At 43.6% G+C, this 15,621-nt stretch overlaps 1 protein-coding gene across 1 annotated transcript; it reads left to right on the forward strand.

Moving 5' to 3' along the window:
• Positions 1-2,044: 2,044 nt before the first annotated feature.
• Positions 2,045-3,251, forward strand: C2CD4A (C2 calcium dependent domain containing 4A). Its single transcript, XM_049611963.1, has one exon. It carries the CDS (start codon positions 2,048-2,050, stop codon positions 3,101-3,103), a length of 1,056 nt encoding a protein of 351 aa, XP_049467920.1. The 5' UTR covers positions 2,045-2,047; the 3' UTR covers positions 3,104-3,251.
• The last annotated feature ends 12,370 nt before the right edge of the window (positions 3,252-15,621 follow it).

The raw sequence follows: 15,621 nt of genomic DNA on the forward strand, positions 1-15,621 counted from the left end.
TGAGAGAGAGAGCGAGAGAGAGACAGTGCGTGAGCAAGGAAGGGGCAGAGAGAGAGAGAGGGAGACACAGAATCCGAAGTAGGCTCCAGGCTCTGAGCTATCAGCACAGAGCCTGACTCAGGGCTTGAACTCACGAGCCACAAGATCATTCATGACCTGGGCCAAAGTCAGTTGCTCAACCAGCTGAACCACCCAGGCACCCCTAATAATCACCACTTCTGTGCATTTAGCACTTACCATGTTCTAGGCACAATGCTAAATATTTTACATTATTACATTCATTTAATTCCCAAAGCAACTCATTTATGCCCACTAATGTGTATTATTTCCTCAATTTCCCATCACTATGCTAACTTGATAAGTTACTAGGAATAATCAGCAATTTACAGGTTTATGTGACAATTCTAGAGACTATATGTAAATCATCAAGCACAGTGTTGTGCATGTATATGCTGGAAACAAAATGCACATGCCCCATCCTACAACCGCCTTTGGATGGATTCAATTCACTGAACAATATTTTGTTTAATTTTTTAACATTATTTGTAAAAGCTATTAACTACCAAGGCAGTGTCTTAAGTAGAAATAGCATACACTCAAATGCTGAACAAAATACTTCAGATCTCTTTTAATCTGAGCTAGTTGGAAGCAGTTCTCTTACAGAATGAACATAGGTCAGTTTTCAAATGGAAGAAAAAGAGTATCCCAGGTGGGTACAGCCTGGAAAAGCCAGAGGTGGTTGGGTGCCTTCAAAGGAATGTTCCAACAGCACAATTATATGTAGGAGTATATTTTCCCAAGCAAAAATCAGCACCCATGGCTTAAGAAGTGAGTCGTGATTTTTTTTGTAATTAAGGTATAAGATACACACAATCTTATAAGCAAGCTTAATTGTATTCCAAGAGGTTTTTTTTAACATATGTAAACACCTATGTAACCTCACCCAGATCAAGATAGGAATTATTTTCAGCATCCCATAAGGTTCCTGTGCCCAGAGTGGCTTATAATTAACAGAGGAAATACTTTTAAAATCAAGACCGAAAACCAGAAAGCAGGTAAGAAATTCCGAAGGCTGGCTTTGGGGGATGGGGGTGATATTAGGTAAGAACAAGAAAAACACGACTCTTATCTTCTTTTAGTGATGGGTGCATTCACATTCACATGTGGGCCAATCCTCCCAATGACTCTATATATAGTAAACATGCATTCCTTTCTGCACGTGAGGAAACAGAAACCTGTTTAGGGTTCCTGAGAATAACACCCCCACCAGACGCAGGGAAGGGAAAGAACTCAAGTCTTGAAATTTGCGCAGTCGACCTATCCTCCTGGCAGAGCTGAAGGCCTGGCGTCAGGTTACAGAGCAGGACCTCTCGCGCCCGCCCATTGGCCAGCGCTCAAGGCCCCCGGGTATAAAAGCTCAGACCGGCTGTCCTAGAACCGCGGTGCTGAATCCCGCCTCGCACGCTTTGAACCTACCGGAGGTGGCGCTCCTCTCTGGCTCGGTGCCTCTCGCAGAACCGTGCAGACAACCGTCAGACACCGGACTCCAGCTACGCTAAGAGGGTTCCACGCATCCTTGTTTAACTCGCCTAGGCGCAAGCCGTGAGTCCTAGAGGGGATAATAATTGTTTTAATTCTCGCTGAGGACTAGAGTGCAATAATCCAAGGATTCGGAAGGCGATTGCACAAGCAAAGCGCCTCTTGGCATTGACGACAGCGCGACCAAAGTTGGAAGCCAACATTTTGATAATCTCCGCCTTAGGCCAGCGAAGGAGGATAGAGATTAAATCAACAAGCCCCGAAGTGTACAAGACTACTAGAGACGAGAGAAGAACGATTGTTTTGCAGTCATTGAAACACAGCTTGCAATAGCCTGAGTGGCAGTTTGCCTTGTCCCACGGAGGCAGGAGAAAGCACCCCTAAAGTAGGAAACAAGACACGGGAATTGCTGCGCCTCGCAGGGCTCCCTCTGACTAGGGTACCCTTGCCAAGTGCAAGCCGACCAGCACCAGCACAAGGTTGCTCGGGTTCCCGTACCCGCGTCCTTATGTGGTGCCTGGAGAGGCTCCGCTTTGGTCCTGAGCGCAGGCACGGGATTCTTCAAGGTCGGGCGCACCAAGTCCCGGCCCTCACTCCCGCCGCGTGTGCAAACGTGCTCACCCCGGACCGCATCCCCGAGTTCTGCATCCCCCCACGACTCGCGTCCTGCACGGCCCTGGCTGCACTTCGGGTTTCCTGGAGCGAAGCAGCAGAAATAGACTACAGCGCGGCGCACACAGACTGGGACCCGCGCTCGCAGGCAGCCCTATCGCTGCCGCACCTGCCCCGCGCGCTCACCGCCTACGGCTTCTGCGCGCTGCTCGAGAGCCCGCACACCCGCCGCAAGGAGTCGCTCTTCCTCGGGGGCCCTGCAGCCGCCCCGCTCGTGCCCCAGGACTCGGCTCCTGCCTCCGCCCCCGCGCTCCCCGCGGGCCTCCGCCCCACCCGGGACGCGCCCGCCCCGCCGGCCCGCGCCCGCCGCCTCCTGCGCGCCCCCGAACGGCTGCTGAGCCGCGCGCTGCGGGCCCGGACGAGCCGAGGCCTGGTCCGCGCCCCCTCCGTGTCCAGCGGGGACGGTGACGAGGACGAGGAGCGCGGCGCCGTCTCGGGCCCCCCTTCCCAGGCCCCCTCCGCGTCCCCGCCGCCGCCGCCCTGCCCCGGCCCGCGTCCCGAGCGCCTGGAGGCCGAGGGCACCGTGGCCCTGGGCCGCGCCGGGGGCGCCCTGCGCCTTGCCGCCGAGTACAGTCGGGCCAGCGGGCGGCTCCGCGTCCGGCTGCTGGGCACCGAGGGCCTGGCCGCGGGAGCCGCCGAGCCCCCCGCCGTCGGCTGCCGCGTCAGCTTCGTCCTGCGGCCGCCGGGCCAGCCGCGCTCGCAGCGCAGCGCCGTGGTCCGGCGGAGCCGCAAGGCCGCCTTCCACCAGGACGTGTGCTTGGACGGGCTCTCGGAGGAGCAGGTGCGCAGCCTGGCCGTGCGCGTCAAGGCCGAGCAGCGGGGTCGCGGCCTGGAGCGGGGCCGCCCGCTGGGCCAGGGCGAGCTGCTGCTGGGCTCCCTGCTGCTGCCCTGAGGGCTCCCGGGGCTCAGACCGCCCCCTCGGGGCGCCCTCGGACCGCTGGCAACTCGGACACCGACAGTCGCTTCGGACAAAATGAAAGTGTATTTATTCTTCTACTCACGCCTTTGGTCAGTCCAATAGTGGCACATATGTTGCTGGATTAGTTATAATAAAGGATGTAGTAGTTTGGGTAAATAACCTTCAAAATTCGCTTCAGCAAGTGGTATGGCGTTCTGCAGTAGCGTTTCCCTATATGGACACACAATTGCATTTCATGTTCCCCACGGACCTATTGGGAGATAATGAATCACAGGAAGTCTTAAAACTAGAGGGTGTCCTGGTGGTCTATTTGCTCCAACCTCCTCATATTGAAGTTTATTTCACAACATCCATTGAGACCATCTTAGAGCGTGTATTACTTTTGCAGCATTGTTTAAGACCCTGGTGAAAAATTGGGGCCAAGAGAGGTGAAGTAACTTGCTCAAGGTCAACAGTGAATTATTAATAAAAAACTCCAACCTGATACTTTTAGCTACATCTTGCTGGAAAAGCACTGGAAAAAAATGAAGCCATTTTAATTTTCCAAGTTAAAATAATAATAGTTTTGCAAGTATTGACTTGTTTAATTCTTAAAACCAAACCTAAAAGACAGGCACATTTGTCCCCATTTTACAGATGAAGATACTGAGGCACAAAAAATAGAGCAGAGCCAGGATTTGCACTGAGGCAATCAGTGTTTTACTTACTACTTTCTGGAAATAATACCAGCATCTGAAGGGTTCATCGCATTACTATTGTGGGACTGCAACTTACATCTGAAATCTTTGATTCTGAGTCTGGGGTCTCTTCACATTCTCACTCCCTAGTGGAAAAGCAAATTGGTTGAAATGAGTAATTTATTATCTCATGCTAATGGCCAAGGCTCTGTCTGAGAAAGATGCTAACTAGCCTCAGAGTCATAGAAAAGCCGGGGGGGGGGGGGGCACTAGCCTAATTGGCCCCAGCTGAGTTAATGTGCTAGGGGAAGGAGTCTAGAATATACCTGTAATAGTGTTCTACCTCTGGCTTCTGATAGTCATAATAGGTTTGTTATGTATTAAGGATGATTTTCCTCCCTTGCTCATATTCACTGCCAAACAAGCATATTTCTTTCTTTCTTATGCATACATCCAAATATATCATTGTGGGACTTTATTTTGTTGCTTAAAAAAAAAAATGTTTATTTACTTTTGAGAGAGAGAGAGAGAGAGCAAGAGCAGGGAGGGGCAGGGAGAGAGGGAGACATAGAATCCGAAGCAGGATCCAGGCTCTGAGCTGTAAGCACAGAGCGCCACGTGGGGCTCAAACTCGCAAACTGCAAGATCGAGATCTGAGCCAAAGTTGGACGCTCAACCAACTGAGCCACCCAGGTGCCCCTGCCTTTTTAAAAAATATAAACAAGGCACCTGGGTGAAACAGTTGGTTAATCATCCAACCCTTGGTATCAGCTCAGGTTTCATTGGGCTCCATGATGACAGCGTGGAGCCTGCTTGGGATTCTCTCTCTCCCCCTCTCTCTGCCCCTCCCCTGCTCTTTCTCTCAAAATAAATAAATAAACTTAAAAAAAAAACAACCCAGATTGCACTGATGGTTTAAATAGCAAAACCTTATTCCAGAAAACATTGCTATCACTATTGTCACTAGATTATATACAAGTAAGAGTTTGGGGCAGAAGTGTCATTTTATTAAGGTAACATCAACATACTTCAGGAATGTAAATTTTCCATGATATAATGGTGAGTATTTCCAAGCAGAATCTCCACTAATATAAAGTTATGATGGTCAAACAATGTTAAGAGCCTAATCAGCAAAGACTTTTAAATGACTAAAATATAATCATAAATCATAAAACCATGAGATTTTAGAGTTGAAAAGAATTTTAAGAATTATTTTGTGCAAACCCAGGTATTACAGAATAGGACCAGAAAGGCAAACTGTAGATTGTCCCAAATCACATAATTAGTGCAAGAGGTGGGACTAGGACCACTTCTATTCTCATTTTGCTTTTCAACCTAATGAGTTTTTGGACCACTACTTCCAAGGAAGGAGACACATTTGCATATAAATTATTTTACCACGCTGAACTAATTTAATTTTTTTGCATGTGCGAAATCTTATTTGCAACACAATTTTTTTTTATGCATCAGCCTTTCTGTTGGCAAATTTTAATTTGGTTTGCACTTTGCTGCCCTCTAGTGGATCCTTCATAAGTTTTGTCAATGGGTCTACTTAGTATTAGAACATCTCTACTACATACTAAAGACCAGTGTAATGTCAGAACCCAGTGATCTTGAAGATGTGCGCTCATATATTATAGTGAAGATTCACATCTCAAAATAACTAAATACAGCTGTCTGAATGTAGAAGATGCCCCCCAAATTTTCAGATTAAAAATGAAAACAGAAGAAAAACTTCCCAGTAATTATGAAGCTGGGAGTATGCGTCAATGGCATGTTGGTTGCAGAAAACTGTTTTTAGAGTTTTATGCTTCTCGTTGGGTTTAGGTATGCACATCTTCACACAATGGTAGCATAATCTTGCTTCTTTGTGGTTTAAATATATGAACATATTCAAAGAAATATCCCACACAACAGACTGCAACATGCCAGTTTAAAAAGCTTTAGTTAAGTGCAAATTTAAAAATCAAATCAACAGCTTGGTCACTTGGTTTTAATTTTTTTTTAACGTTTTATTTATTTTTGAGACAGGGAGAGACAGAGCATGAACGGGGGAGGGTCAGAGAGAGAGGGAGACACAGAATCTGAAACAGGCTCCAGGCTCTGAGCTGTTAGCACAGAGCCCGACGCGGGGCTCGAACTCACAGACCGCGAGATCATGACCTGAGCCGAAGTCAGATGCTTAACTGACTGAGCCACCCAGGTGCCCCTCAAAGAACCTTTAAAGAAGAGATATTTATTTTGTTAAAAATGGAGAGCTCCACTGGCAATTAGACTTTCTGGGGCATTAGAAAGCAAATAGCAACATGATTCTTCTTGTTTGTATTTTATGGTTTTCACAGATAATTTTTATCCTTTATGTTTGTAGCTTCTCAACAACTGTTTGTGGTAGGTACTCTTATTGTACCTGGGGTTGATGCTATAGGTGGTCTCTTCAACACCCAGTCCAACCCCTTATTGCTCTCCCTTATGTGCTATAGGGTCTCAAGAACAAACATTAGCCTTCTCAGGCCCTTTCTCAGCTATGGAGAGCTATGAGAATCAGCTATGAATCATAGCAAGAGGCCAGCTAATGGTGCCTTGTCCCCTTCCTCCCTCATCCTGCTGGAACATACAAGTTGAGATGGCAGCTGTCACTAAGGAAGCTAAAGGAGGTTTGTTTCTCAGTGACATCACTGATCTTCCATGCCAGCTCTGGACAGCCTACACCCAAAGTTCTTGTCCAGAAGACAGATACATTCCTAAATTGCTTCAACCTTTGTTGAGTTTCCAGATATATAAGAATACAATCTGAACTGATACAATATCCATTTTACAGAGAAGGACACTTTGATTCAGAGGACTTAAGTCAGTTGCCTACGTCCATGCATCAAATAAACGGTTAATTTAATGGCAGACCTCTGAGACCTCCATGCTTTTTTTCAATTCTCACTGTCTTTCCTCACATAATCTATTTTTTTAACTTTTTTTGAGATGCAATTGACATACAATAAATTGCACTTAAAGCATACAATTTCATAAGTTTTGATGTACAATATATGACCATGAAACTATCACTTCAATCAGGATAATGAATACATGCATCGGTCCTAATAGTTACTTTTTTTTTCTTTTCTTTTTTTTTTTTAATATGAAATTTATTGTCAAATTGGTTTCCATACAATACCCAGTGCTCATCCCAACAGGTGCCCTCCTCAATACCCATCACCTACCCTCCCCTCCGTCCAACCCCCCATCAACCCTCAGTTTGTTCTCAGTTTTTAAAAGTCTCATGGTTTGGCTCCCTCGCTCTCTAATCCTTTTTTTTTTTTTCTTACCCTCCCCCTTGGTCTTCTGTTAAGTTTCTCAGGATCCACATAAGAGTGAAAACATATGGTATCTGTCTTTCTCTGCATGACTTATTTCACTTACCTAATAGTTTCTTCATGCTCCTTTATGATCCCTTTCTCCTGACTTCCCTCACCCACCCACCCTGCTCCCCAGGGAGCTACTCATCTGCTTTCTGTCACTATAGATCAGTTTGTACTTTATAGAATTTCATATAAATAGAAGAATACACATATTCTTTTTTTGGAGTGGGGTGGTCTAGCTTCTTTCACTCAGCATCATTATTCTGAGATGTGCCCATGATGTTGTCTATGTCAATGGTTTGTTCCTTTATATTGGTGAATGAATATTGAATGGATAAACCCCAATTCTCTTATCCATTCACTTGTTTGTAACTTGTTTTTATTCCTTGAACTTGGTATTCAATTATTTTTTCCTTTTCTCCTCTTTTCATCTTTTTATGTCTTGTCTGGTCTTAACTGAGCATGTTATAGGATTTCATTTTCTCTTTTCTCTTAGCATATCAATTATACTTCTTTTAAAAATTCCTTTGGTGGTTTCCCCGAGTGCTTGCAGGATACATTGACAACTAATCTAAATTTACTTTCAAATAACAGTAAATTACTTCATGGGCACTTCAGGTATATTATAAAACAGTATTTCCAATTTTTCCTTCTCATCTCTTATAATGTTTTCATTTTACTTACCCGTATACTATAATTATTAATATTACTATTATTACTATAATATATTACCACTATATTACTATTGTTACTTTGAACAGTTATCCATCAAATCAAATAAGAGTAAGAAAAATATTTCATTTTGCCTGCATTTATTCCTTCTCTGACATGCTCTCTTTCTTTATGTAAAGCTGAATTTCTGACCTATGTCATTTTTCTTCTCCTTTAAGAACTTATTTTAACATTTCTTTTAGGGCAGATTTGCTAACAATGGATTCTCTTAGTTTTTCTTTGCCTGAGAAGCCTTTATTTCTCCTTTACTTTTGAAGGATAGTTTCACTAGATACAGAATTGTATTTTAATGGTTTCTTTCTTTCAATACTTTAAATATTTCACTTCACTCTCTTCCTCCTTGTGTCGTTCCTGACAAGAAGTCCAATATAACTTTTTTTTTAATGTTTGTTTATTTTTGAGAGAGAGAGAGAGAGAGAGAGAGAGCGGGGGAGGGGCAGAGAGAGAGGAAGACACAGAATCCGAAGCAGACTCCAGGGTCTGAGCTGCCAGCACAGAGACAGATGCGGGGCTCAAAGTCACAGACCAAGAGATCATGACCTGAGCCAAATGCTTAACTGACTGAGCCACCAGGCGCCCAACTCTTTTTTTTTTTAAGTTTATTTGTTTTGAGAGAGACAGAGAGAATGCAAATTGGGGAGGGGCAGAGAGAGAAGGAGAGAGAACGAATACCACTAGCACAGAGTCCGATGTGGGGCTTGAACCCACAAAGCCTAGAGATCATGACTGGAGTGGAAACCAAGAGTCGGACGCTGAACCAACTGAGCCACCCAGGTGCCCCCAAGAAGTCCAATAAAATTCTTATCCTTCTTCCTCTGTAGGTAAGTTATTTTCCCCCTTGGTTTCTTTCAAGATTTTCTCTTTTTTTTTTTGTTTTTTTTTTTGTTTTTTGTTTTTTGGTTTTTTTTTTGCAGCTGGAATGTAATATGCCTAGGTGTAGATTTGTGTGTGTGTATTTTTCCTGTTTGTTGTTCTCTGAGTTTCCTGGATCTGTTCTTTGATATCTGTCATCTATTTTGGAAAATTCTCTTCTGTTTTTACTTCAAGTATTACATTTGTTCCCTTCTGTCTTTTTTCTCCTCTTGGTATTACTCATATGTTACACCTTTTGAAACTGTCACACAGTTTGTGGGTAGCCTGCTCTGAGATGTTTGGGTTTTGTTTGTTTGTTAGTTTTAAGTAGGCTCCATGCCCAACACACGCTCGAATTCATGGCTCCAAGACCAAGAGCCAGTCAGGTGCTCCTGGGTTTTTCCTTCATTATTTTTTCTCCTTGTGTGGTAGAGTCCGCTTCCTAAAAGGAATAGACCCCAAGATAAGGGAAGGCAACCTGGCTAGCGTGTGTTGGTGACTCCTCTCATGACCCTGTAACATGAGATCACCCAATCAGACGGTATGCCTATACATTACCCAATACTGGAGGCAAAGAAGCAGAAGATGTGTAAAAGACTACGCCACATGGCCTTCGGAGCTCAGTTTTTCGGGTACAAACCCAACTGAGCCAGTGTTGGCACTAATACAGTTGCTTCCCGAAAAAAAAAAAAAGCCTCGGAGTCACCACTCTCTGTGTGAGAATCCTGCCACACTTGCATTGCAATCTGGGAAGTTTCTACGGACATATCATAAAATTCACTGATTCTTTTCTTAGCTGTACCCAGTCTACCCAGCAGAGGCTTCCTTCATTTCTGGTACAGTGTTTTAATGTCTAGCATTTCCTTTTGATTTTTTAAAATTTCCATCTCTCTGCTTACATTGCCCATCTGTTTTTGCATATTTTCCACTTTTTCCGGTAGAGTCCTTGACATATTAATCATGGTTATTTTAAAATCCCTGTCTGATCATTCCAAGATCTGTGTCATATCTGAGTCTGGTTCTGAATGTTTGTTTTGTCTCTTCTATTTTTTCTTGCCTTTTATTTCTTGCCTGTAGTTTCTTTTTTTTAATTTTTTTTTAATGTTTATTTATTTTTGAGACAGAGAAACAAAGCATGAATGGGGGAGGGTCAGAGAGAGGGAGACACAGAATCTGAAACAGGCTCCAGGCTCTGAGCCGTCAGCACAGAGCCTGACGCGGGGCTCGAACCCACGGACTGCGAGATCGTGACCTGAGCCGAAGTCAGCCGCCCAACCGACTGAGCCACCCAGGCGCCCCTCTTGCCTGTAGTTTCTTATTGAACACCAGACATGATGTATTAAATAATAGGAGCAGAGGTAAAATAGACCTTTAGTGTGAGGCTTTATGCTTATCTGGCAGAATTATGCTGTGTTTACCATTTGCTGTAGCTCTAAGTGTCTGAGGCTTCAGTTTCCTTCTGTGTCCTTATTGTTGTCTGATCTGTAGTCTTTGGGCTTCCCTGGGTGCAGTTTCTGAAACAGAATGTTTACGTGTCTTACAGCTCTTTTCGCTATTATCCACTTTCTCGCATGGCAGTGCTACTGATGTGGTGGTAAATATTGGAGAGGGGAAGCAGTCTATACTGATGAAATTATGAAATTTTGGGTTCATGAGTGAACGGCTAAGAAAGAATCTTTGAGATGATCTTGGTGCAAAAAGGCGATCTCATTATATAGTTCAGGGACAGGACCCGTGGACAGAAATAGGTGCACTTGGATTGTGATGAGTGAATGATTACATACTTTTAATTAGTGGGGTTAGGGAGAGTGTAAGTCTCTAAGGAACTTGAAAGCAAGGCTTTCAGGACATTGAGGGGCTAGCTGCAGTTAAGATAATGTTACTTTTAGCGTTTAATAAAAAACGTTAAGGGGCGCCTGGGTGGCGCAGTCGGTTAAGCGTCCGACTTCAGCCAGGTCACGATCTCGCGGTCCGTGAGTTCGAGCCCCGCGTCAGGCTCTGGGCTGATGGCTCGGAGCCTGGAGCCTGTTTCCGATTCTGTGTCTCCCTCTCTCTCTGCCCCTCCCCCGTTCATGCTCTGTCTCTCTCTGTCCCAAAAATAAATAATTAAAAAAAAAAAAACGTTGAAAAAAAAAATAATTTAAAAAAAAACATAAACGTTAAGGCACTAAGACTGCCAGCTCTGAGTTCCTTGAGGAAGGTCACCCTCTGCATGTTTCAGGTGCCTGTCAATGGGCTGGAAGCTGTAAGGAGGTTTAATTTAAGCTACATTTCTCTTGCCTTTCTTTGCCTCAATACCATGATTAAATCTCAGTCTTCATGTGAGCTTTTGTCCCTGGGCTGTGACCTTCACATTTTTAAAAAAATTTTTCCCCTCTAGGGAGATGGAAAGGATAGGAAAATTGGAGTTGAGTAAATGCCTTTCTCCGCAAGTCAGTGAGGCTTTGGTAAAGTCTCTTCTGTAGAGTAGACTTTTGTTACGGAGAATGTGCTAGGAGTATCTCAAAATGATCACCAAGGTTTTTGCTTGACCTTTCACCATGAGAATCTGGTGGGATTTCTTGAGGTAAAACCCATGAAAGTGTACCACCCACAACCCCACCCCTGAGATCTTGGCTACCAGGAATCTCTCACTTCCACATCAGCACACACTCAGCCTCCAGCAGTTTGTCAACATTGCCATGTAAGTATTCCTATCAGCTTATGGCTTCAGTGGCTTCTGTTCAAGATGGTCTGCTCTTGGCTGGGATTATCCATATTCTCTTGTGTGTCTCTCTAGATTTCAGAGCAGTGGTTCACTTTGCTACCTTGAATCTGATGAGAAAGTCATTAGGTCCATCATTTTCAGTGTGTTCAGCTTTTTTCTTGTTGTAAGAATGAGAGTGACAACTTCCAAGCTCTTTCCATGTTGGAACTCATTCCAAGCTAACGAAAAGAAGCTGACCCCATTCAGAAGGCTAGATTTATATCCGGTCACCTGTTCACCTCTTGATAGATACTTAGATTGTTTCCAGTTTATGAATATTCATGTCCAGTACTTTGGGTATATGCTTTCATTTCTCCAGGGTAGATAACGAGAGTAGAATGGATAAATGATCATGTGATAGGTGTATATTTAACTTTTCAAGAAAGTGCCAACTTCTTTTCTTTAAATTTTTTTTAACATTTATTATTGAGAGACAGAGTGTGAACAGGGGAGGGGCAGAGAGAGAGGGAGACACAGAATCAGAAGCAGACTCCAGGCTCTGAGCTGTCAGCACAGAGCCCAACGTGGGGCTTGAACTCACAAATCACGAGATCAAGACCTGAGCTGAAGTCAGACGCTTAACCGACTGAACCACCCAGGCACCCCTGACAACTTCTTTTCCAAAGTAGTTGTATCATTTTACTTTCCAACCAACAACATATGAGAATTGTTTTTGCTCTGTGTCCTTACCAACCTTTGTACCTATGGGGACCTTTTGAAGGCAACATATATTCAAAGTTTCTATTTTTTGTTACATGTGTATTGTTACAACCATGTACCTCAATCCCCTGAGAATTTTTTAAACCAGTGTAGAAAAATAAAGATGGATGGAAATTAAGATGGACACACTAGTACATCAGCAAAGCTTGACTTGAAACTGAACAAATTTTTCTCTTCCTCATTCTTGAAGCCTCCCCTCTCCTTCACTTGCTTTCCTGTAAAATCCTTTGTTCCAGGAACTCGGTATCGATATTGACATCTCACTGACCCCATATGTACTTAGTAATGAGATTCTGATGGCCACTCCAGCACTAGTCACGAGACCACCTTGAAGACATGACCAACAGGGCCGACAGCATGTACCAGATTCCTATTGGAACCTCCCAGATCCTGTATTTTCCTATAAATACACTGGGCAGCCTTGTAGTCTTGGAGGCATTAGCCTGTAGCAGCCTCCTTTGCATGGCAAAGTCATAAACTATCTTCCTTCTCTAACTTCTTTTTTAACATTTATTTATTTTTGAGAAACAGAGCATGAGCAGAGGAAGGGCAGAGAGAGAGGGAGACAGAGAATACAAAGCAGGCTCCAGGCTCTGAGCTGTGAGCACAGAGCCCGACACCGGGCTCGAACTCACAAATCACGAGATCATGACCTAGGCGGAAGTCAGATATTTAACTGACTGAGCCACCCAGGGGCCCCTATCTTCCTTCTTTATACCCAAGCTCTGTCTTTTCATTACGTATTTCGGCTCCCAGGCACAGAAGTCAGTTTTTGACAACACTTTGAGTACAGTTTTACTTTAGTATTTAAAAAGTAGCAATAACAATTAGGCAAAGGCCATATTTAGGGCAGAAGTTCAAAGAAATGTAATTGTTTGTTTATGAGGAAAGTTGTTATTCTGCAATTATTTAAAAATTTTTAATTACAGTACAGTTAACATATGGTGTTGTATTAGTTTCAGTTGTACAGTGTAGTGATTCGACAATTCTATAAAGGAATGCAATCATTATTACCTTGGTACAAGATGTCCATAAAACGTCTGTGTCTATTTAGAATCCCAGAGTATCAGAATGTTTAAATATTTCATGCTGATTCCAAAGCTTTGGACTTCAGTGAGAGTTACTGAGTTTCTTTCCCAAAGCTATGAATTTAGTCATTTAAAACCAATATGGATAAAGAGGTGTATTATAAACCAGGATCAAATGTTGTGGGAGTCAGTGAAAGGAAATAACAATTATATCATTAAAGTCTGAATAGAGATGGGGCTTAGATGGGGCTGCTTTTCCTCTGGGCAGGTTAGTAAACATCACCTTTGTTGAGGAGTTGACAATCTCTCTTTTCCTTTCTGTATCACCCTGCAGCTGGAGGAGCAGAAACATGAGCTTTCTAGTGACATCAGAGCTAGGACGCTGCAGCGCCGGTTTCCAGCAGTCATTCTCCCTCCCCCCCACCTCCCCCGCAAAGGCGCCACGCCCTCTGCAGATCTGGGATTGGATGGTGGGCACTAGCTACTCTGTAGCAACTCTCCAAGTGTCCGTTGTTGATGGTAAGTTTGTTTTTTTACAAAGAGTTTATATTCAAAATCAGAAGGATATGGGTTCCAGATCTCAGCTCTTGTTTACTATGCGTCTCTTCATTAGCCTTTGTAAATGTCATGTTTTCATTAGTAGAGAGGCAGTAAAATTACCTACCACATGGGATTTTTTTTTTTTTTTTTTTAAGGATTAAAGGAGCTAGGGCATTCCAAGTGCATAGCACAGTGCCTGGTATGCACAATCACCTAATAAATATTAGTTATATTCTAATGTTCTCCCCAAGCTTCCAGCATGTTCAGTAAGTGCTTATCCTGGCACTGACCTTCCAGCTATGAGACTGAATAGATAGGTTATAACCATATGAGTCATTTGAGAAACAGTACAAAGTGCCAAGTTAAGTGTTACAAACAATAGTGCTATAGACAAGGATTCTTTTTCTGTTTCTTCCTTCTCTTCCTCCTCCTCCTCCTCCTCCTCCTCCTCCTCCTCCTCCTCCTCTTCCTCCTCCTCCTTCTTCTTTTTTTTACAAAGGGTACAAGCCCAGCAGGGAGCCCAATGCAGGGCTTGAACTCACAGGCCCCCCTAGACATGGATTCTTAAAAGAGGGAATTGGGAAATGAGAAAGGTTCTGACATTTATTTAATACTCACCTGTACCAGACACTGTAGAAGAGACACATTAAGTATTAGCTCTCTTGTGCCCCAGATGCATGAAGAAGGACTTTATAACTAGATTCTGAATGTCTGAGAAGATGCACAGTCATACAGCTTATAAAAGGCAAGACCATTGATTTGGAGCCATATGCATATGGCCACAAAATTTAGGGCTTGGGTAACCAAGAGGTAAGTTGAATTGGGGTCTGTAGAGAAAAGAGAGAAGGGAAGTCTTAGAAAAAGAACTAAGTTTGAGATCCAAGATAAGTAAAATGTGTTATAGGAACACTGCTTCTTAGCTCCCAGCGGTCCCCGGGGGGAAATTTGGTGATCATGTTGCCACCTCCTGAGGACTTTGCCTTGCTGAAACCTTGGCACACAGAACTAAAGGGTAGATATCATTGTGCCCTGTAACAGTTAGAAAACAGCAACTCATCCAATGTCAGCAGTCATGATTTATTCATTCACAGCATCATACTGTCCTTGGATAACTCTATTTATCCATGTTTTAAAGACATTTGACTGCATGACTACTGGTTTAATCATCAGCAGGTTGCAAGTATGAGCTGTTCTGAGAGTGGATAAAGGCAAGATTTAATCTTAAGAAAAATGACTTGTTTTGAGTCAAGGCAGATTACTTTTCACTTTATGTAACCCATTTCTCTAAGCTTGAGATTGAGGCTTGAGAGTTTCTTTACTGGACTAAGGCCCTGAAATCTGACAAGGGTTTATCATCCTTAAATATTTAAAACACTTTCAAACATTAACTAAAATAAAGAGGAAAAGAAGCCCATTAAAGATAATATAATTGAAATTTTTAAAAAATGTTTATTTATTTTTGAACAGAGCATGAGCCGGGGGGGGGGGGGGGGGGGGGGGGGGTTGGCGGTGGGCAGAGAGAGAGGGAGACACAGAATCCAAAGCAGGCTCCACATTCTGAGCTCTCAGCACAGAGCCCAATGCAGGGCTCAAACTCACAAACCGTGAGATCATGACCTGAGTGGAAGTCGGATGCCCAACCGACTGAGCCAGCCAGGCACCCCTTGATGATAGAATTTAAAACTGCAAATCAACTTAGAAAAAGGTTGCTCAGTGTCCTCATTTTATAGATAATGAAAAGAAGATCAGAGAGAAAGCATTTTCCAGGGTCATATTGTCAGTTGGTGGCATTTCCTGACTCTCAAACCAGAGTGCTATTTCGTATGCCGTAAGACTAACTACCCTG

This window comes from Panthera uncia (genome assembly GCF_023721935.1).
Source record: "Panthera uncia isolate 11264 chromosome B3 unlocalized genomic scaffold, Puncia_PCG_1.0 HiC_scaffold_1, whole genome shotgun sequence".
Classification (NCBI taxonomy): domain Eukaryota; kingdom Metazoa; phylum Chordata; class Mammalia; order Carnivora; family Felidae; genus Panthera; species Panthera uncia.

Coding starts and splice junctions, on each gene's coding strand:
- C2CD4A (XM_049611963.1), top strand. CDS start 2,048: ATGTGGTGCCTGGAGAGGCTCCGCTTTGGTCCTGAGCGCAGGCACGGG.